At 48.6% G+C, this 23,061-nt stretch overlaps 1 protein-coding gene across 1 annotated transcript in view; it reads right to left on the bottom strand.

Annotated features, from left to right (window-relative positions):
* Positions 1 to 23,061, bottom strand: part of SLX9 (SLX9 ribosome biogenesis factor) — a 52,220-nt gene that overhangs the window by 2,499 nt on the left and 26,660 nt on the right. The window contains exons 3-5 of the mRNA XM_065638333.1: positions 9,580 to 9,648; positions 5,491 to 5,644; positions 556 to 624 (exon numbers count right to left, since the gene is read on the bottom strand). Of these exons, the coding sequence (XP_065494405.1) occupies positions 556 to 624; positions 5,491 to 5,644; positions 9,580 to 9,648 (292 nt within the window). The remainder of the gene's footprint in view (positions 1 to 555; positions 625 to 5,490; positions 5,645 to 9,579; positions 9,649 to 23,061) is intronic.

Raw genomic sequence — 23,061 nt, 5'->3', positions numbered from 1 at the left:
ACACACAGTCACTTGGTACAGCCAGAAATGACAACTGTGGCCAGGAGGAACAAGATGACAGTTGCCGCGGGTTTGTCCTGAAACCCCACAGATCACATGCAGGAGGCCCAAGCCATCAGTTTCTTTTCAATGAGACAGGAAAAGGGAACTCTTAAAGTAGCAAGTGCAGTTCCCTGTGCTCTCTTCACTTAGATGTTATATGAGACAGAAGGAGACTTAATCCATTTAGAAGTGACCAAATCTGGCAGGAACTGAGACAGAGGGACACCCAAAAACATCCTGCACCATGTAAAGGGGAAAATCAAAGCTGCCACCTCTTCTAGGGGCTTCAGGTGTGCAAGACTGAAACACAGGAACTGGTTGCCTAGAGAGGTTGTGTGATGTCCATCCTTGGAGATACTCAAAAGCCATGTGGACATGGTCCTGGGCAACCAGCTCTAGGTGACCCTACTTGAGCACAGGGGTTGGACCAGCTGATTTGCAGAGGTCTCTTGCAACCTCGACCAGTTTGTAATGCTCAGCAGGGACCGGACACTCTTAGAACTGAGTACTTACAAGAGCCGGTGTTTCTGAGCTTGTTTCATCAGACAGAAGTCTGCTGGTTCTGCCTTTGCTTTTACATGGCTGTGGAGAGAAGAAACAAAAGAAGTGAGTGTTACAGAGGAGCAGTAGCTGTGGAGATGGAAAGAGTCCAGAGATTCTGCATCTGCCTTCCCAGAAAGTGCAGGTAACTGTCCTGTACGGAAATTGTCCTGAAAGGCAATTATTTCCATAGCCAGACAGTAATGGAGATGCAAACTCCTTCCACCACACACACAGACAACAGCTCAGGAGTCAGGAAGGAATGGGCAGGAGGTAAACGCACTAAACAAAAAACGGATCACTTAATTCTAGAACTGGTCATGAGCCGTCCATGCCCAGATCACTTTCTGCTTATCACTAACCTCCAGGTCAAACCGATACTGTTGCTCAAAGATCCCATCGAACTTCCCCTCACCACCAGGCACACTTCACCTCTGCACGTCTCATGTTCCCTGCTAATGCTGTCGAGCTCCAGCGTTGCCAGACATCAGTTACAGAGACTTCGGTTATAGACAGTGTCATGGTTACTCAGCAAGAAGAGGGAACCTGCCAGCCCTGCTTCGAGTCCTGTGGTGGGACCACTGGGGTATAAGGTGTCTTATATTTTAAGACAAAGAATGGCAATGTTCCTTTTTCCCTGTGAACACATATCCTCGCCAGAGGCTTGCCAGGTTAAGTCAGCTGCAAACAGATTAGCTAAAGAGAAAGCACAACAACAGAACTTCAGCTTTTGCCACTAAACATAGGTTTTTAGAACCCATGAAGTTGCATGAAGAGGGACTTGTGGGACTTGTAGGATGGTGCACAACGTGCAGCCAAGGCACAGCAGCAAGCGTAGACCTGCACTCTCTGCACCCATTTCTTATTCCTGGGCAAAGTCCAAGGAGAGCAGAGGTGTAATCCCATCCTGCACGTGCTGGAAGCACGTGGTGCCCCATGCCAAGCAGCGGCAGAGATTTACCACAAAGCCAAGTGCTGGGCCCAAGCAAGGGACACGCAGGAAGGGCAGCAACTGCTTTTGGGACTTGAAGTGCACGCAGGGAGCTGTTGGTAAAACTGGACATTAGGGAAAGGAGACTAAACTTGCATTCTTCAGAACTGCACAGATACAGAGAAACAAAACTGGAGAAGCAAGTGGGGAAGGGGGTCTGCCTCCCACCGCTCTATTGGGGCAGGGCTCGAGGAGGAATCTTCCCTTACTGGTGGGTGCTGGGGGCCAGGTCCTCCCCTACCTGATCTGCCCCACAGCCCTTGAGCTTTCTCAAGGTTAGGAAACATGACAGTCCCTCACCTCCTTTTTAAGACAGTAGGACCTGGTATGTTGGCAGAGTTACAGTGACCTCCTCTTGCTATTTCCCTCGCTGACCAGTTACCCTCCATCCTTTTATTCTGCATTTTTCCCTATTATTCCTTTCCTTCTCCTCCTCTGGTCCATATTTCTTCACCTCACTCATTTCACCATCCCTCTCTACTCAATCAGCTCCTGCTCCTTTTCCCCATCTCTCCCCATCCTGGCCCATTTTACTTTTCCTCAAGGGGGATCCTGGTAGACCCAAGCTGCTGAGGGCTGCTCTCACCACTGCCCCAATCACATCCAATTTACTCTCAGCCCAGCACAGTGTTCCTCAATATCAAAGCTCCCTGCCAGCCAAGACAAACCCAAACAACGTGGATTTATGTCAGCCAGCCTTTGCAGCACCGAGCTTGCGCAGGAAAGGGCAGCTGGGCAGATCAATGCCTGCGCACTGCTCCTGTACCCTTCAGCCCCTCTCGAGGCCACCCTGGCACTGCCGGCATTATTAGCCAGTCCTGAAAGCTCAGGAGGAACGGCAAGAACACAAGAACAACTACAGGGCTGGGTGCTTCTGAAGGCTTTTCAGTTCCACTCAACAACTCTGCCCCACTGGTCCAGCAGTTTTGAAAGGCTGCTGCCTGAATTTCCCCCACCAAACCACCAGCACACTGCCTGCTCACTTGGACCGTGTTAGTAGCCCTGTTTCATTACACTTCATTGCCTTCATTCATTATAAAACAGAATAAAAACCTCACTGTAATGCTCTCTTACCCAGCAGGAGATCAAATTCCTGGAGAATCTAATCTTTTATTAATAAGGCTGACAAATCACCAGAGTATTACCCTTCATTTAGGTAATGATTCAAATCCTATAAAAGCCTCCCCCGATTATTTCAAACACTTATGCGCATACATCCTCGTGCTGTCCAGGCAGCCACAAGCCAGCAAGGGGAAGAAGAGCACGGCAGCTCCTCCATCCCAGTACCAAGGGGGACTCCTTGTTGGCTGGCAGGTCACAGGCAATCTGGGTGACATCAGTCGACGTCAAGCTCCCACCTCTGCTGTGCTGGCCGCAGATGGTGCCTGCCAATCTCAAAACTCTCAGCTGGGTTTCTCTACCCTCCTGGCCCACTGGGCTTCCTAGACACGAGAGCCTTGCAGACAAAGTGAAAACAGAGCCAGAGTATGAGCTCAGGCTCATGAGAAGGGCTCCACGCTCCCACAGGTGGCCTGGGCTTGGAGACAGAGGGAGCTGACAACACTTCTCTGAGGATGTCGGGCTGGAGATTCATGCAAGACCACTGAATGCTTCATGTGCACCACACATGAAGCGTACCACAGAAGAGAAGAGCAATTCCAGTAGCTGGAAGGACCATTTTGCCCGGTGTTCTCCCGTGAAGCAGCCTGCAGCAGACAGCCAGAGAGGGATAAGACCAAGACAAGCACATGGCCACATCCTCTCCAGTACCTGCAGCTCAGAGACCTCGTGCCAGCTGCAGTTTGTATATGTGCAGTAACCTTCCAAGGAGTTCTCCTCACTGGATTTGTCAGGTCTCACCTGAACCCACAGGCTTCCCTCAGCCTGCAGCGAGGAGCTGCGCAGAGCACTGAGCCTCCTGCTTGCACTGAACCAGTTACTCACTAGCTGTGTTTGATGTCTTTTATTTCTCATACTGGAAAAGAAGCCAAACTACTTCCTAACCACAACCGCTTGATTTTATAGACTATTACATTCCCAAGCCTCTTTGCCTGCATCTCATGTCCAGGCTGAGGACAGCCCAGCTCACTTAGTCACTCCTTGCACAGAAGCTGTAGCAGACCCATCGCCATCATCCTTGTCAGCCATCTCTGAGCCTTTTCCAGTTCTACTCTATCTATTGAGCTGGTCCAGGATTGCAGCGACACCATGTATTTTAGACTATGCATCCACCCAGGAAAGCAATACCAAAGGAAGCACTGTACCTGTGCTCCCTCCCCTATACGTACTTTCTGCAAGCCACTCTTCTGAGCCCCTGGCTCAGCCACCAAGGGGGCTGGAGGGAAATGATGAGGGCGAGTGATTCCTGAACACAACCCGGAGTCAGATGCCACATGTGGTTGTGGCACTTCATCACAGAGAGAGGGCAAAGCCACCTGTTCAGGCTCAGACTAAGCCCTGGCCCAGAACTCCAACCCACCAGCCACCCTTAGTGTTCTGCAAGACTTGAAACTCTGCGTGTACTTCTGTTGTTCATTCCAACTGCAAGAGTGATCAGGCTGACTGAATGGCTGCACAAAGGAGAAAAAATAAAAAGGCAAAAAAAAGCTATTCACAGCATTAGAAGCCAAGTTAAGGAAAGAAATATTTTCCCATGCTTAGATGCAAGGTTCATAGCTGCTGTTTGTCTGAGGAGTGGCTTTCCAGAAGCACAGGGAACGGCCAACTCAGTCATGCTCTGTAGGTGGGTGTCCCACCTGGGTCAGAGTTTCTTTCTGGGGCATCCGGCAAGTCACAAGAGGGTTCATGGTACCTCCAGCCTTGATCTGCAACTAAAGAAGAGGGTGCTTTGCCAGACAGCCACCTTCTTGGCCATTCTCTAATCCAAATGCTTTCTTATTATGGTCAAAACAAGGTTCCAGTTCCAACACCTCCTGAGCAACTGGAAAGGAGGGACAAGCATTTGTGCAGCATGGAGAGCACTTTTATTCTGCACTGGGGGATGCAAAAGCAGCTGCAACACTGGATGGTCAGGCAGAGCACTGCATTAAAAAGGAGAAAACATAAGGGCAACCAGAACCCACCCTACGGCTGGCTGGGATGGTTGAGACATGGGTGTCAGAGGATCAAAAATAGCCTTTCTCTTCTAGTACAATAAATGGAACGGAAACACCATCTTTCTGCTCTTGTCCAAAGTCGCATTCCAAGCCTACAGGGTGAACAAAGAGTCCGGCCAGAGCATAAAGCTCTGCTCAAAGGGCTTGAACTGCCCCAAGAGAGTGCCTGGAGGTCTGGAAGGATAGAACAGCAGGCTGCGACATGGCCAGAGGCTCATGCAGGAAGGGAGACAAAAATCCTCACAGGCAGCACTGCGCTCTGGACCCTGGCTCTCCAGATCCACTCCTGTCACACCAGAGCTGTGTGAATTTGGGCAAGCCATCGTCCCAATATTTGTCACTTGCAATACAAGAATTTGTCCCCTTTGAAAGCTGCAGGTATAACCTGCTAGAAGAAAATGGATTTCTCTTACTGAGTCTAAATCCACCTGCTGATAGTGTTGCTGAAGACAAGTTTCATCATAAAAAACACATGTCAAGTCCTGATTCTCATGTGAGGTCAGCAGCATCACGTGCTGGATGCTTGTGTGTCACTCCTGCAACTCCCAAGACATCTGGTTGCTCCCAGCCTGTCTCATGCCAATCCTCACCTGAGCAACACAGCTCCCCTCTTAGCTGTGGATTCAGAAGACACATTTAAGCTTTTTTCTTGTGGCAAGTGAAGCACGGAAAGGAACGAGGCCCTGTTCTCCTGACCATTGGCACCAAACTTGCGCTGCCTGTAGCTACGAGCTGAGCTGAAGGGCACGTCACCCTGCAGGAAGAAGGGAAATACACAGCCCATCTGTAAATGGCACCTACCTCTTGGGTGTCTTCCTGCCCCTGCCGCCTGTGGTCAGGTCAGAGAGCTCAGGGAGGGCTTCCATCAACGGCTGCATGTCTCCCACCACAGGTGTTGCTTTCCGCTTGGCTTCGGCTTTTTGCTTCTGCTTGGCTAGCTTCACACTTTCTATTTCTGAATCAGAAACAAGACATCACTGGAGGAAGGGGAAGCGTTTGCAAGATATCTCTTGAGCTAGGAAATTCATAGGCTGCTTCACGATCTACAGAAACAACAGGCTAGAAGTGATTTAAACCAGGGAGAGACTGAACATAATGCAGCTGGGTATTCCCTCTCTTGCTGTGTTTGCTTATAACTACATACATCGCTACTGAAAATTGCAATGGGAAGTGAAATCCCCAGACTGATTTTGCCTGAACTGTTTCCATCCCTTGCACCACACTGTGTGAGACTGATCATTACTCACAGCAACACGTCACAGGAGTCCCGGAGTGGAAAAAACCATGCTGACCTTGCATGGAATCGGGAGAGAGAAACAAGAGGGCAAGGGACAAATCAAATACAGTCAGCTCTATATGTGGCATTAAACAGCCACAGCCCCATCTCTGCTTTGCCGTTGGGACAAAACAATGGTCTTCAAGCATAGGCAAAAAACATGGACTTAATTTCAGTTGTTTACTCAGTTTGAAGCAAGTCAAGGTCTCACCTTCGTGACTCATGGTGGAGCTCAAGCAGTCAGGCAGTGGATAAACCGGGCCCTTAGTAAAGCCCTGCGTCAAGTGGCAGACACGGCAGCAGCTGGCTGTTCCGTGAGACCACGTTCACCAGTCTCCCTGCAGCAGCTCTGAGCAAGGCTGCGGGCACATAAGGCTCTACAAATGTTACAGCAGTCTCCCTTCCTGGCCATGGGAGACGGGTATGAAAGCTGCAGCCTCAGTCCTCGAGGCTCCCTGCTGTAGAAGTAGGCCCCACAGCTGCCCAAGCCTTACAGAGCCAGCAGCCTCCATGGTGAGCCCCAGCAGAACATGTTCTCCTCCAGGACAGCCCACGAAAGCCCAGCACTGCTACCGGCCTCCAGCTGAGCTCCAAGATGCCCCAACCTGTCCCAGAAGTCCCCTGATGGTGCCACCAGAGACAGCGAGAGCTCAGCGGGATCCACGAGCTCCCTCTCCTTCTGCCAGGTGATCACCGGACCTGGAAGCCTGCTGCATTGCCTTGACACTCGTGAGGGGAACCAGTGCTGTGGGGTACACAACGGAGGGCTCCACCTCCCCCATGCCCACCCCACGGAGGCCACAGGGGAGGAGCAGCTTCTGCTTATCGCCTCGGACAACGAGCGTATTGCAAGGACGAGCCTCAGCGCTGAGTCAGGAGCTCCTTGTCCGGCCACGACGGAGCGCAGGGCCAGCAGCCGTGGCGCCAAGACGGTGAGAGCAGGAGGCCGACGGCTCCCAGCGCAGCACGGCCACAGAAGCAGGACTACATCAGCGCGAGTATTTTTGCTGGGAACACGGAAGCGGCCAGTCCCACTTCCAGACCGCGGGCACAAAGCCACCGGCAATTCTGGGTCTAACCCTGCTGCCCACATTCGAGAAAGCAGAACGCGAGTTCACTGGCCAGCTGCTGCCTCCTTTAATATCTGTGTCTTGTTCACTCCCCAACTCAGCTGTGTCAAAGAGCAACGGTTTTTGATGAGCTGCAATTTTGCTGTACATGGATGTTTGTGACAAATCTGGATTGTAAAGGCTTCTCCTCACAGCAATCCCTGCCAAGAACACAGCTTTCTGTTCTACATCACTTCTTTTTTTGGTCTGGCTTTATGAAGCTGACTACTTCAGTGCTTTCATAAACAGTATGTGCTCAAAATTTTCAGACACCTGATTCTGCCCAAACATCCCACATTCTTTTCCTATGAAGTCTTGTTCATCTGAGGAGCCATGCAATATATGTATTTTTAACTGTGCATACTTCTAATGTCTGAAGCATTGCATAGTTTTTTTCCCTCTCTAGTCTCTCCTGAGATGATTTATTGGAATGGTAGAAATCTCCAAGTTTTGCATTTGCACTACTGGGTTGAACTTTAGTTCCCAGGGTCTTGGCATCCAATGTCATAAAAGCAGCCCTGGGACAAGAAGAAACAAGAAACTCTTGGGAAGATTTAGGAAAACAGAGATGCAATGGTAACAACTTCAGCCATCCAGTTTGGGTTCTCTTTTGGGGCCAAGGGGAGCAGGGAAAGACTGCAGAACCCACAAAGATTTGCCGTCAGATAAAAATCAATGTGTTTCAGTTGACTGCAGCTCTTTTAAAGTCACAATGCCAAGTTTCATTTAAAAATCACCATCTCTGGAAATATCACTTCATTTCACTCCATCAGCTAATAATAATAATAACATCCATTTCTTTACTGATATTTATATAGGCTCTTTCCAGCTATTTCATTTTTCCCAATAACAAGCTGCATACCTGGTACTAACACTTGCTGACTTTTCCTACAAAAATCCCTGGGTACTTGCGACCCTTAGCAAAGCATTTGCCAGGGAATGCTGGTATTTGCCAGCTGGCCACGAGTTTAGCGGAAGAGTCAAGAGAGCCAGCAATTTAGGCACTTCTGTATCTGTAAAGCACTTCTAATACCTAGTACCTTCTAAGAAAGAGACAATTTGGCTCAAAGTTTTCTATCTTGGTGTTCTCCTCAAAGCAAAGCCTCTGCGTTTGTATTCCCTCAGTTTAGTAATTTCAGAGCCAAGGGAGGAGGAAAGAGGCTATGGCAGGGCCAAAATAACATATGTGATCTCAAGAAAGACTGATACTACAAAGGCATATATATATATATATATATATATATATATATGTATGTAGGAGGGCAGGATTAAGAGAGTGTAGGGATCCTGCTCCTGGGCTTTTCCAAAGTGCCTGACCTTGAGTTTGGGAGCAGTGCTCTCACCTAACTAAAGGAGCATGCCCTTTGTTTCTTGCAGAAGACATGAGTCCCATGTACTACCTTTTGCTGTGGATTCTGTCACAAAACGCTGCTGAGGACATACCTTCCTCCACAGCACCCAGTACCAGTCCTGGGATTAGGGGAGGGCAAGCTCAGCTGTGCTCCAGCAGTCCCCTCCTCAAAGGGTTGCAGATGACAAAGGCGCTTGGAACTTGTTTGTTGGTGATAGGGAGGAGGTTTCCCCTCACACTCACAGTGTTAAATTATCAGCTTTTTACGTGAGAGGAGCCAGAGACACCTTCACTGCGACTGGTGAAATCACAGGTTGATGGACTTGAGCTCAGGAGCATATGGTGCGGTGGAAAGTCACAACCCTCAGCCCCAAACACCGTCTGTCAGCAACTCTGCTGGGCAGGAAGGCGTTAAGGGAAAAGCCTGTCCCAAGAACAGCTCCAGGTGGCAAGAAGAATCCCTCTGCTACCCCGGGTAGCACAGCATCCTCTCTTACTGTGCCGAGATATTCAGTGCAAAAATACAGACACTTCCCACAGGAAACAGAAGCATTTCTGCCACGGGCTGGTTTTGTTTAGCTCATATTTCACAGCCTCGAGAAAGGCCAGACTGTCTGGTAAGTGGGTTCCCTGACCTGTGGCACGTGGGAAAGAGCGGTAACACAAGGAGCAGCACGCAGAGCCCTCCCGTGCGGAAGGGCAGGAGGGCCCGCTGCGTTCACCACAGAGCCTTGGGACGAGCTGGTGGCTGCGCGGGGCTCAGCTCCAGGCTGTCCCACCATCCCCAGAGCTCCTCGGGCACGAGCAGCTCCGCTATACAGCTCATCATATCTGCACCACAGCTTTAAGAGATAGAGGGACATGCTAAGCCTACATGGGCACAGTGTCTCATCCGGATAAATACAGGTTTTATGTAGTCACCTACCTTACACGTGGAGGAAGATCAAAAGTAGGTTTGTGGCAATGACTCCATCTCGGTGCTGAACACTGAGAAACAATAGCTGGGACTTTTAGCCCATGTGCTGGGGAGCAGATGTGAAGGTTTCTGAGAAGCATTCAGCCTCCTCCGGCACTGCCCAACACTCCCACCCATCTACAGAGACCCCACGCTCTGTGATGCCCATGGTACCACCGTGTTTCGGAGGAGTACTTACTCTGTAACCACCTTTCTTTCCTCAGCTTCATTTTTTCTTTTTTGGAAAGAACAGTTTTTTCTTCTAGACCTAGAGAAAAAGAGGAACATTGAGATGGAGCCTGGCTCCCGCACGCAGATTCAGTGCTGGACACTTCCCAAAGACAGAATAGTCTGTAATATTTTGTTCAACCCTTGATGATTTTGAACTTGCTGGCAGGTTGGGCAGGCTGCAGGCAGACTGGGGGATACACCTCAACTTCTAGCCAAATAAATCAAACCCGGCTTGCTGTCAGTTAAGAAATAAGAAACGGGCAAGTCGATCAGATCATCAACACCGTACAGCCTAATTTCTCAGGTCAGGTAGCTCTTTGAGAACAGCTTTTTGAGAGACCCTGTGTCCTGCACTCCCGCATGAAGCTGGCCTGAGACCTGGCATTTTCTTCTGAAGACCAGCCGCAAGTGATGGGAGGACCTACAGCTCCCAGAACTGGGAGCAAAAAGCAAGTTTTAATCTGAAAACGTGCAAGCTGATAAAGCTAAGAAAAAGGAAAACAGGGGCTGCAGACATGTGCGAGGGCAGGAGGGAGAATGCTGACCTGACGTGGCTGTTGGTGTCTGCCTGCCCAAGTAACAGCCTCAGTGCCTGCCTGGGGAAGGACTGAAAAGGGTCTGAAATACCCAGATCCATGGCAGCCCTACAGAGCAGCCGATTACTAACAGCTTGTGAAAAAGGCTAGTACCTACTATATACCAAATTCGGTATTTGGAAACCAGCTGTTGATCACTGATGTCCAATACCAAGTAAAACAACATCACAAATATTTTTACAGCAGATCCATTGCAGACGCTGTAAAATTTTATCTCTAGTGTCTAAAACAAAATTGACTTCAGTCAACTTTTCTCCTGAAATGTGCTGGGAATCCTGCTACTGGAATGCCAATGGAGGAACAAGCTCCCCAAAGACCATTCTTCTCGCCTTAGATTATTCTTAAGCCTGGAAAAGAAAAAAATACCTTTTTTTCTCCTCAAAAGAAACAGGAGAAAGGAATTCAATGCAACTCTAAAAACAACTCACTGAGGACAACTTCTCTGAAGCTGCGAATCTTTCAGGATGATTTAAACAAAAGCAGGATCATAATTTAGTAATTTCAATGCCTTAAGATGAAAACAAGCCTGCTGGGTCCAGGGGGACTTTTCTGTAAAGGCAACAACCGCCACCATGTTTTGAGTTTCTCAAGGACACAGAGGATGAAGCTGTAGCTTTCACTGCCTCGCATCCCAGAAAAACATGTTACTGCAGTCAATGCACCCAAGAAGTGAGAAATAAAACCATACTGAGAAGCTATCACTTATTTACAAAGCTCAGGGATGACTAGAAGGGTTTGCATGTGTCTGATGCTGCTACCCATTCTCCCATCTCGTGCATAAAACACCAATGCAGGCGCTGGGCCAGCAGGACAGCCCTCGCGGGACGCGGGGCCAGGCAATGAGGCAGACAAACATATAATGGTATTAAAGGCAAGTTTTCTCAATCCGTTTGCCGTGGTATCAAAGCAGATGCTAAAACAACTAATTGCACGTTCCCGTAACCAACTCCCAGCCATCCCCCCCACCACCTCCGATTGCTCCACATTTCTGAGGAAGGATGAATCGCAAGAGGCCAAATCGCACCCCGCTGATCTCTGAAGGGCTGCCCCCCCCCAAAACCAGCAGCGGAATATTTAAGGAAACACAAAAGCTGTTTTCTTGGCAGGAGCTCAACCCCGCTGCAGGCCAGGGAGGGCGGCCGGCACCTGGAGATCACGCAGGGGTGCAGGGAGGGGAGCCCCATCCCTCCTCTGCCCACCAGGAGTTTCTGCCCTTTTTCGCCACCGGCTCCCCAAACACATCTATTTCACCCTCCCCACCCCTCCAGAGGTTGTTTTGCTGCTGGAAGGTGCCCAGCTGTCTTTGGCAACTTCCAGTTGTGATGCCGAGCGCCAAAGCCGCTGGAAACCCACTGGAGAACAGTGGAGGCAGAATTTAGCTAGTTAATTAACGGCACAGACTGTCCCCAAGGTAATATTTTATTTTTATTTAGCTTGCAAGCACCTCTGAGATCAAAGCGAGACCGCAGCTCCAGTTTAATTATTTTTCTCTGAAATCAGAAAGGTTTGGGTCCCCCCTCCGGTCCGTTCCACATGTAATTTAACAACATTTGCCTTTGAAACCTCATGCACAGAAGAAAGGTGAGCAAAACCCACTTACATTAGCTGGGGGTAATTTACATACTGTAAACTTGACAATTATCCCTTTTAGCGAGGATGTGTTTTTTCTTCCCTCTGATCTGCACAGTACAAAACATCTCAAATATAAACAGATTTTTAAAAATCCAAAAGCTTTTTGCCTCCTACATCAAGCGTTTGATACCAGCCCTGGCACTTCTCAGGATCCTGCTTTCACAGCAGACAAGCAGATCATTTTTCAGTAAGGTTTTCTCCATTTCAAAAGGGCTGAGTTTTTTTGGTAAAGGATTCCTTAGGCTAAATAAGTATATATATATATACACACACACATATACTGCTTTTCATAGGGGACTCCTTAGACTAAAGATAGAAGTTGGACTGGTTAAAGCCGTAAGACTATAAGCTTCCCTGAGCCCCAAGATCCCAGTTTTCAAGTTTGACTCCACAACCAAGGGGGTGAAAATGCAGGCTTCACAGTTCCAGGAAACCACATTACTTCAAGGACTTGGTCATGAGCAGAAATATCAGATACAAGCAGAAATATCAAATAAACCTGTGCCTGTGCAATGTTACATGAACAGAGGAGGGTTCTGCACCCTCCATGCAATGCTGCAATGAAGCACCAAGTCCCCCCTTTGGTGTGGGCTATTAAGAAAGAGCACATAGAATTAAGTATTATTCCCAGAACTCCGATGATACATAACAGTAAAGCTGTTGCTGCTCGAAACATCATATTTTGGCAAGACAGGGTAGGTATAAATTGAAGTTAAACAACAACAGATGTGTTAATTTTAGCCTCAGTTGTATAACAGCAGCAAAACTGAGCATATGCCTACAGCTGTGGGATGAGTTCACTGGAGGAATCCAAGGAGTACATCCAAAAGCATAAGATTGGGTGTGGTTTGGGTTTGTTTGTTCCTTTCTTTTTTAAAATCACACAGTGTCACTTGCAAATCGCCTGATACCCTTTTCCACTGAAAGAGCCTGGGAAATGGTAAACCGCAGCCTCCTGGGGCAAACACAACAGTGGTGTGACCTGACAGATGCCAGTGCAGAACTGCTGAAGGTATTCTCTTTCCTCTAAGACGAAAGCTGAGGGACAACATGGGCCAGGCAGAAAGTCAGCCAAGATGTTCTCCAGCAGAGATGCTGCCCCACGGGAGCATCTCCCTCTCCTCATCCCACCCAACCAGGCGACCTCCATCGCCGCTTCTCCTGCAGAAAGCACTCACGCGGATGTGTCCAGGGAGCCTGGGACACCAGTGGGACTGAGGTTTGGAGGTGGCGAGGACAGAGGCAGGGGGTTGATATCCAGGCTCTTTGCCCCCCTTGCTCTTGGAGGAGCCCCTGGAGACAGCTTGGTAGCCTATCTGTGATGTGGTGCACAGAGACCATGGTGGCGGAGTGTTTTTACCCAGACCAAGCCCTGCCATCCTGAGCAGCGTTGGAAGGAAAGATGACAGCCCCTGCTGGGACAGGACAAGTTTCACCATGGATACAGCATTTACTTTTTATGTTCCAAAATAAGCTACATTATTTTTGTTCATGCTTAATCATTACACCAGCACGCAGGCTTTTGCCCCCGATGAGGAATGCATCCTATTTAAAGTGGGATCTGCATTCTGATCCTTCCAGATCCCCCTGTTATTTAAAGCGGAGCCTACTTCGAAGCCCAGTTTCCCATCCAACATCCGGACGAGCTGTGCGACTCGTCCCCGTGCCAAGGTCATGCCTCCATCAGGCCTGGTAAACATCCCCAGGCTCTGACCAGCTACAGCAAGGGCATGAAACCTCCCTCCGCAGAAGAGCCAGGACTCATCTCTAGTTAGCCGCATAAGCGCACGAGTGACACGCCATGTGAAGTGGGAGCAGATCCCCTCAGGAGGTGACCAAGAAGGCACAATCTGCACAGCAGTCTGAGAAAGGCAGCTCTGGAGACAAAAATCTGCCCTCCCAAGTGATGTCTTAAGCGCTGCAAGCATGCTCAGCCCCTGCCACAAGGTAAAATACCTCCTCGTCCTCCACCCGAGGCCTCTTCACTCTTAAGTCCCCCGTCTTCCCACCCGCACCCTTCCAGCAGCCCTCCCCAGCACAGAGACTGACGTTGCAAGGGTCAGTCTCAGGCACACAGAGGATGCTCAAGGTGACCCAATGTGTCACTGTCCTTAAAGCCACTTTTGCAGCTAGGAGGTTATTTTCATAAACAAGGCAGAAAGAGGTTCTCAGGGAACCCACATTTCTGAACCAGGTGTGCCACGAGGACTGCAAAATGCCTTGTCTGAGCCAGGAGCTTGACATTGCCAGTTCATGGCACAGAGAGATCGCAGAAACCACTGTAAGCCCCTCAGTGGAGAAGTTACGGCTGCCAGAAGGAGCTCATCTCATCTGCCAGGGTGCAGGCTCCTCCTTGGGAAGAGTTATCTTTCGCTCTTGGAAAAAGGTCAGCTTATTTCAGAAGTTATCCTCCCCATAAAACACATACAGGGTACAGACATGGTGGGGCCAGAGGGAGAAATCCTCCACCACGATCTCTGCAGCACACAGCCTTCTTGGGGGAGAAACATCCACAGCAGTAGCACTGGGGGACAGCAGGACAGCCGTCTGGCCTCCGCTTTATTCTGTTCATGAATTTCCATTAGTGCCTTTCCTCTGTTACCTCCCCATCCTGCTGTGAACACTCTGGAGGGGACCAAATTAGGTCAGACCCATCACTAGTCCAGGGCACTGAAATGATTTTTTTTTCACATACATTTTTCTGGTTTTGGAAGTTTTCTCATAAAAAATTAAAAGAAACTGTGTATTTACTATCAGCATGTCCTGCTGAGTCACTGGGTAGGCGGTGAGACTGAAAGAGGGAGAATGAAACACAGGATACCAGCCAGACAGTGCCACTGTCTGATACCAGACAGGCCATGCTGCTCCAACCCTTCCTGGCCAGGAAAGCTTTATGAGATGTAGCCAGCACCCACAGGAGACAAAGCAGCTGCAGGAGTGTTTTCTGGCACTTACGGGAAGAGGACTTGCCTACAGCAGGCCAAGTCAACCAACTACTGAACTCATCTTTCAAAAAGCCTGGCTTTAAATAAACACAAGGGGATGAACAGTAAGCATTTGACATCTACTAGAGCTCTTGAAACTCTCCATGCAGAAAGTACCCTTTCTTAATATAGTTTTTCTTTAAACTAATTCATCCTTGTTACATTGCAGATGCACGGTTTTGCCTGAATAATGGTAAGTGCTACTACCACTCCCCACCCTTTTCTCCTGCCGCTTGCACATTTGGCTGCCCTTTCCGTGGGAGTCTTGGATGACTAAAGGGAGCAGCAGCCAAACCAACCTCTGTGCTCAACAGACTTGGAGGTACCTTCCTACTGCTCTTCCACTGAGCACCGACACAGTGAATGAGACAGCTCCTCGCCTCTTTGTCAAATGCTTCCCTAGTCAGAGAAAAACACCATTTGGTAAAACGTGCAACTGCTGAGGATGTTATTGCACCAGCACAGGAGCTCCACATCATTTGCAAGAAAAAGCATCCCCAGTTGTGGATCCTCACCAACCAGGCAGGTTGCTGCCTGGATTCAATACGTCTCTGCCAGAAAAGATGTGCCGGTTTACTTTTTACTTATTTTCCTTCGTGTCTCTTCTGCGCCCAGAAAAACAAAACAAACACAGTTCTCAGTACTCCCCGAGCTTGTGATACTTCAAAAACCACAGAACAAATGCAGAAAGGCTCACCCACAGACAGGTGCCCTGGGAAACGTATGCCACGTCAGGAACTTTGCAAGACCAGCTGTGATTTTGTTAAAGAAAAAGGGCTTTCCAGCTTCGGGAGGATGATTTTGCTTTCAAGAAAATACATTTCAATCCCGCCCTGCCCCTTTTCACATCCACATAAAAAGGTGACACACATGCAACAAGTGTGTGTACACGTCTTCCAACAAAAAAGCAGGAAGTCCTGCAAAAGTATCCTGAGGTTCTTACTCGTCAAGGAACAGCATGTCTGAAAATGTCGACTCTTTCTTTGCTTCCTCTGGCATGTATTTGCTTTTTGTGCAGCCATATAAACAGCTCTCAGCAAGTGCTGCTGCAGCTTCTAGCCTTGCAAGAGGTTACCCAGTCCATAGAGAAGCAAGGGGCTAGGTCATCAGCGCACGTTTGAGATGCTCCCAGCAGCTCAGTTCATGAGATTTCTTTCAGGCTTCATGACAAGCCATCTTGCCCTTCCTGCCCACTCTTCTCTGACTACAGCAAATTACACGGGGAATAGCCACGGAAGATGAGAATTTGCCATGTCTGCATGGGAGGCAGAATGAATGGCAAAGCCTTCTTGCAATCCAGCCGATCCAAGGAGTCTGCAGCAGAGCCTTGCTTTTCCACACTCAGACAAGAAACCCGACCATCTCCAACCTCCCTCTTTGCTACCACTAGCAGAGAAACCCCACCAGCCAGCTTCTGAGGGTGACTTCATGGCCCTGGCCACCTCAAATAGCAGAATCAGCCATGCTTTCTTTGCTTTCGTTGCCCGCACAGAAGCCTAAGAGTCGAGTCTCCAAGAAGTGCAAGATGATGGAGCTGAGGCCAAATGCTGCTTCAGGCAGTGCCAGGGGAGCCTGGACCTGCGGTGCCACCATGCATTTCCCTCCCTCACCTAAAGGATCAAGATATCACGTAACAAGGTGGATTGACGATGGCAGAGCAGTGGATGTGGTCTACCTTGACTTCAGCAAAGCATTTGACACCGTCTCCCACAGCATCCTCACGGCAAAACTGAGGAAGAGTGGACTGGATGATCGGGTAGTGAGGTGGACCGCAAACTGGCTGAAGGAGAGAAGCCAGAGAGTCGTGGTCAATGGGGCAGAGTCTGGTTGGAGGCCTGTATCTAGTGGAGTGCCTCAAGGGTCAGTTCTGGGACCAATACTGTTCAATATATTCATCAATGACTTGGATGAGGGAATTGAGTGTACTATCAGCAAGTTTGCTGATGACACCAAGCTGGGAGGAGTGGCTGACACGCCAGAGGGCTGTGCTGCCATCCAGCGAGACCTGGACAGGCTAGAGAGTTGGGCGGGGAAAAATTTAATGAAATATAACAAGGGGAAATGTAGAGTCTTGCATCTGGGCAGGAACAACCCCAGGTTCCAGTACAGGTTGGGGAATGACCTATTAGAGAGCAGTGTAGGGGAAAGAGACCTGGGGGTCCTGGTGGACAGCAGGATGACCATGAGCCAGCACTGTGCCCTTGTGGCCAAGAAGGCCAATGGCATCCTGGGGTGTATTAGAAGGGGGGTGGTTAGTAGGTCCAGAGAGGTTCTCCTTCCCCTCTACTCTGCCCTGGTGAGACCTCATCTGGAATATTGTGTCCAGTTCTGGGCCCCTCAGTTCAAGAAGGACAGGGAACTGCTGGAGAGAGTCCAGCGCAGGGCCACAAAGGTGATTAAGGGAGTGGAGCATCTCCCTTATGAGGAAAGGCTGAGGGAGCTGGGGCTCTTTAGCTTGGAGAAGAGGAGACTGAGGGGTGACCTCATTAATGTTTATAAATATATAAAGGGTGGGTGTCACGAGGATGGAGCTAGGCTCTTCTCGGTGACAACCAACAGTAAGACAAGGGGTAATGGGTCCAAGCTGGAACACAAGAGGTTCCACTTAAATGTGAGAAGAAACTTCTTCTCAGTGAGGGTGACAGAACACTGGAACAGGCTGCCCAGGGGGGTTGTGGATTCTCCTTCTCTGGAGACATTCAAAACTCGCCTGGACGCCTTCCTGTGTAACCTCACCTAAGTTTTCCTGCTCTGGCAGGGGGATTGGACTAGATGATCTTTTGAGGTCCCTTCCAATCCCTAACATTCTGTGATTCTGTGATTCTGTGATATTCCTTAAGAAACATGAGCAAGGGCATCTCTGCCAGCCCTCCGGTTAGAAAGTTGGTGAGCTTGTACAATGTCAGTAAGCATTACCGTACAGGTAGAGCAGCTTCCTCTGTTGTAATTCAGCTCCAAGGGTGCCCTGCAAAGCCCTCCTGACCTGACTCTTTGGGGGAAGGCTCCCCCGGGAGAATGGGCAGCCTCACTTCCCAAAGACATCAGCCTTCCCAAAGTTGCAGCACCCAGTCCTGGCAAAAGTTTTGCAAACCAGCAGCACGTAACCCTCCTTGGGAGTACCCCCCCGTACCTGCTTCCCTGCTCCTGCTGGGAACGAGCCCCAGTCCAACAGGGTTTGCAGTGTCTCTGTTGCACTGCCAATTCCTTCCCTTGTCCGTGGAAGCCTAGCAAGCTGCTCTTCCACCTCCTTCCTTCACCCAGCACTCGCACTGTTTCTGGGAAATAGCACATAAGTTTGGGGTAGCCCAGGCATTCACAGCCCGGCTCAGCCACGGTCCAACTAGGACTGAGAACGGCCTCATTACCGCTCTCTTCTCATGCCTGCCACAGACACTTCTGACCTATTTCTTCCTCAAGTTTTGAACACTTCGACATTTCTTCCAATGCGACAGCAAAAATCAAGTTCTCCTCCCTTCAGCAAGAGAGCTGGCACTTGCTCTCTGCAGAGATGGCTTCCAAAAAAATCCCTAGAGATCTGAGAGTTCGGGCCCTCAGCCCTCACTAGCATGCAGTCACAAATGCCATGCTTAAAGTCAAAGAATCCCAAAATTAAAGAGTCACATCACTTTCCAGATTGTGTGTTGGGGGCACGTTCCTTGTGCAAGCACGACTGACACATGTAGTCCTATCTTCAACATGAAAAGACTACAGAGACAAAGCGGTCAGCAATAGGAAGAAGTAGCGAGGAAAGCCTTGAGCATTATATCGCACATAAAAAGGCTACGGAAAAGATAAGAGAGGCTGTGTTCCCATTTATAAGCACTGACCTTTGGGAAAGGCTTGCAGCAAGGGCAGACCGCACACTGCCACAAGCTACTTGGAATCTCTCCGTTGAGCTGGATGTGGAGTCGGAGCACTGTTAACAAAGATCCCTGCGCAGTTACTGAGAAAGGTCAAAGGTGATTAAGGGACTGGAGCATCTTTCTTGAAGAGAGGCTGAGAAAGCTGGAAAAGAGGTGGTTCAGGGGAAATCCCGTCCATGTGCACAAACACCTAATGGGAAGGAAGAAGAAGAGGGGTCCAGAATATTCCCAGTGGTGCCCAGTGACAAGAGGCAATGGGCACACATAAAACACCTGGGTTTGGTATGATTTTTATGGGGTTTTTGTTGTTGTTGTGGCGTTTTTTTGTTGCTTGGTTGATTGTGGTTTTTTTTTAACTGTGAAGGTAGTCAAACCCTTGAACTGGTTGCCCAAAGAGGCTATTGAGTCTCCAGGTCTCCATCCACGGAGATATTCAAAACCTGACACGACACAGTCCTGGACAACCCTGCTTGAGCAGGGGCTGAATTGGATCATCTTGAGATGTTCCTTCCAACCTTGACAATTTTGTGATTATGTGCAACATCCCAAACAAAAAAATTCAGATAGTTTCCATAGATGCACTTACTTTCAACACCCCCATAGTGGGGGCTATCCTTTGGGAGAGATACTTGCCATAAAAACAAAACACTTGCCTGGCATGGCATGGGAAAGCGCTGCAGATTTTTCATCCCTACCCTTGCCTGCTGCTGATTTCAAAAAAGATCAGTGCCACCAGCAAATCACCGCGGTTTAGCGCAGGTCAGCGCTTGACTCCAGCCTTAACACACGCAGGGTTTTGCTCTTCAGTTAGTTTACCATATGGCAAGAGCACTAAAGCACAAAGAGCTGAGCTTCCCAGCTGTCCCGACGGAACACGATGCACCTGGCCAGCATGACGTGGGCAATTCCATTCCCCTTTGAGCCCATCCTCCGTTTACGTGCAGCAGGGAAAGCGCACAGATCTGTGGCTCCCTTCTCATAAAAGACCTGCTCCTGCAAAAACAGTGTTTGAAAAGTCACCTTGGCAACAGACTTCCTTCCAGCAGGCATCTGTAATGACTCACAGGTTTGCCATCGCAACCTGCAAACAAGGTACTGGGGCACACGCAGGTGTAGTTCTGAGCTGTCTTTGCCTCCTGCAGCAAGTATTTTTAAGGGTCGTACAAAACCAGGGGTACCACCAAGCCGGACCACTGAAGTAGACTCCAGGGAGTCCACAGCACAATCTGGACAGTCGGCAAGTCCCCTTCCACAGCGGATAAAAAAATTTATATTTTAACAACAAAGAAAGATACATGCACAAGAGATATCTGTGTGGATACTGCAGTTTCAATAGGGAGTAATGGGAAGAATAGAATACAATTTCTATAAAAGCTGAAACAGCAACAAATATCTGGAATGAGATTTATTCTGAGACCAAAAGCAATTCATGTTTACCAATGGGTAAATTCTCTCCTTAGGGCTTACTAAGGGAGACAGAATACTGAAACATCCCTATACTTCTTGACAATGCCTTACAGGCTTGTATTTTAAAGAGATTTTCCCCAAAATACTCTTTCTATTCCTGCTAATAAGATTACCTTTGACTACGATGTCCTTTAAAAAAATCCGTAGTTCAATACCTTCTGCATTATTACATAGTGAAAGATCTATTAATAGATCTGAAGTTGTTACACTATTTGATTTTACCGGGTGCTTGTAATTTATGCAAAATGCAAGAAGACATTAATTTGCCTTGATTTCCTTGTCTTTTAACTGTATACTAGCTAGTAGACAATCGAATGGGCATTCTCCAGGGAAGTTTGCCATTTCCAGCCACTGGTTCCTATAAACCCTCCTGTATTTGTTTTGGTACCTGTCATTTCTTTTACAAGCGTATTCTTACCTACCACTTCATACATGCTCTTTCAGCTCCTTCGAGGAGCCAGATTGGCGCAGTTGTACCTGTTATTACATTCTCAATGCAAGGATTTAGTGGTGACCCTACTAACTGGTCTTCAATAATACTGATTTTACTGTTCAGCAGTTTTATATAGTTGAAGCCACTTCACACCTCAGACAATTTGGTAGCTCCTGCAAGTCATGCGCAAGAGAGATTTAGACATAACCGATGCTCACTCGTATTTATGAACACACTTGTATGCTCACCATAGCTGTGTTTTAACCACGGCTATTTTTCCCCAAAATACGCAGCAGACAACCTCATTTTATCCTGCAATTCCCTCAATGCCCAAGCAGTGGCCTGATGGGGTGCTGGGGGAAGGAGAGAGGGCAGACACCGGCAGGGAAGAGAGCGAAAAATAAGCATTTAAAGATGCCCAGAGGAGCTGCAAAAGCAGAGAGGGCGAGACTTGCGAGGCAGACAGGCAAATATGTCACTGTCAGGTGCCACTGCAGCACTGGCAGCAGACCAGCCGCACACAGAAGGATGTGCAAGCCAATACCTAGAACGAGTTGTGGAGCTGTTTTCTGTTCCTCTGGGATTACAGCAGATACTACATGCGGAGCCCCACCTTCTCCCCCCTCTCCAGATGATATATTTTGTGGATTCGTTGGTTTGTTGCTAGAAGCGCTGAGTTCTCCTCACTCCCTCGATCCAGGTTGAGCATCTAAAGCTATTTTCCCTCCCTCCACTGGGATAAACAAGACATGAGAGAGATGCAGGAAAATGGTATCATCTGAAATTACTTCTTTCAACAGAAATGGGGAAGGATGGGCAACTGGACCACATTCACCGTGCGACTCTGCAAAACAAGCGCCTGCAGGAGCCTCTGCCTTAACCAGCTGGCAAGGCAGGGATGCAGCCAGAGGGAAGAGCTACAGCTGGACCCTTCCTCAGGTGGAGACTGAGGAAAAGAGGCAGGAGGAATCCCAGCGCTCACCCCTTCTGCTACTACTGAGCAAAGCCCGTGCATGCAGTACCTGACAGTAAGATCTGAGGAAAGAACAGCCCCACAGCTAAACGTCATTAAGAACCTAAGACAGGGCTGCACCTTCAACCCTCCCTTTGCGTCTATTTCAATGCAAATACACGTGAAGGTGCAGAAGGAGATTGCCTCTCCGGTAACGCGCAGCTTAAGATCCTCAGACGAGGATCCTCACGCCTCGCCGTGACTTCTGCTAACACGCTAGTGATAAGTGGCAAACGCTTCCTCCGTTCCAGGAGAGCCTGCAGATTCCAAATTCAAACTACTTCAGAACTGAAGGACACGTTAACAGAGATCACAAAACTATCTCCATCAAAATCATTTTGTTTTAATGCTTTTTGCTTAAAAACGCACTGCATTTCAAAGTTTTTTTCCCAATTTTCTTTGGCTATTCCTCACAACCAATTCAGGGACACAAACAGATTTTTATAGGCAGGTTTTCATTAGAAAATGCAAATTAGGAACCACTCTATAAATTAAACACAGCCCTAAGACTGTCCCACGGTAACCAGACATCCTGCAGGACCACTCCATTAGATGCCTTAAAACATGGAGGTTGTTACATCCACACTACTAGGGTAAAAACATTGTTACAAGCTTGTGTGCTTTATGAAGAGTGCTGGAGGTAACTGGAAAACACATAAAAATACAGAGATACCTTTATGCAGTCAAACCTTACTCTGACATTGCCCAAGTCAGCCCAAAAGGGGAAAATTACACAGCAAACAATTCTATAAATGGTATTTCTAATAACAGACCCCTCTCACCCTTCTCCAAGCAGCATACAAGCTTGGTTTTAATTTATGGCTATTTCCAAGCTTCGAATCTTTCAATCTTTTCATCTTTTTGAATGTCCTCCCAGCATTCAAGTCCCCTAAGTTAAGTCACAGCTCCAGCCGCTCCATAGAAGAGCGGGATGTACCAGAAGTACCATGATCTTCAACTCTACAGTCCATCCACTCTATTTTAGGACAATTTTAATTGAGTATTTGAAAATACTTCTTCTGGGTGTGTTCACATCCTCTAGTTTGGCTGAGACTAGGTACTCAGTATCCAAATCGAGATCAGCAACAAGTGGCGTCCCTCGGGGGTCCATACTGGGACTAGTACTGTTCAGCACCTTTATTAATACATAGTGCACCCTCCGCATGTTTGTGGATCACAGGCTGGAGGAGTGGGCCCATGAGAACTCCATGAAGTCCAGCAAGGCCAAGCGCAAGGTCCCACTACACTGCAACTGTGCTAATTTGAACAGCCATGTAATAGGCTAGCTCAGTATTTAAATCCCCAAACATCTTAAAACCGTCATAATAAAACGGGGTTTAGCTCATCACAGACACTGCAGTAACTAAGCAGAAGGGACACAAAGGAGAGCTCTGTATCACCCACCACATTCATTGAGGTCAGGCTACGGGACATTTTTATGCTGGTTGTAGCACTGGGGGAGC

Source organism: Caloenas nicobarica, chromosome 6 (assembly GCF_036013445.1).
Source record: "Caloenas nicobarica isolate bCalNic1 chromosome 6, bCalNic1.hap1, whole genome shotgun sequence".
Lineage (NCBI taxonomy): Eukaryota > Metazoa > Chordata > Aves > Columbiformes > Columbidae > Caloenas > Caloenas nicobarica.
The sequence above is the reverse complement of the archived record's forward strand: the minus strand, read 5'-3'. Positions and strand labels throughout refer to the sequence as shown.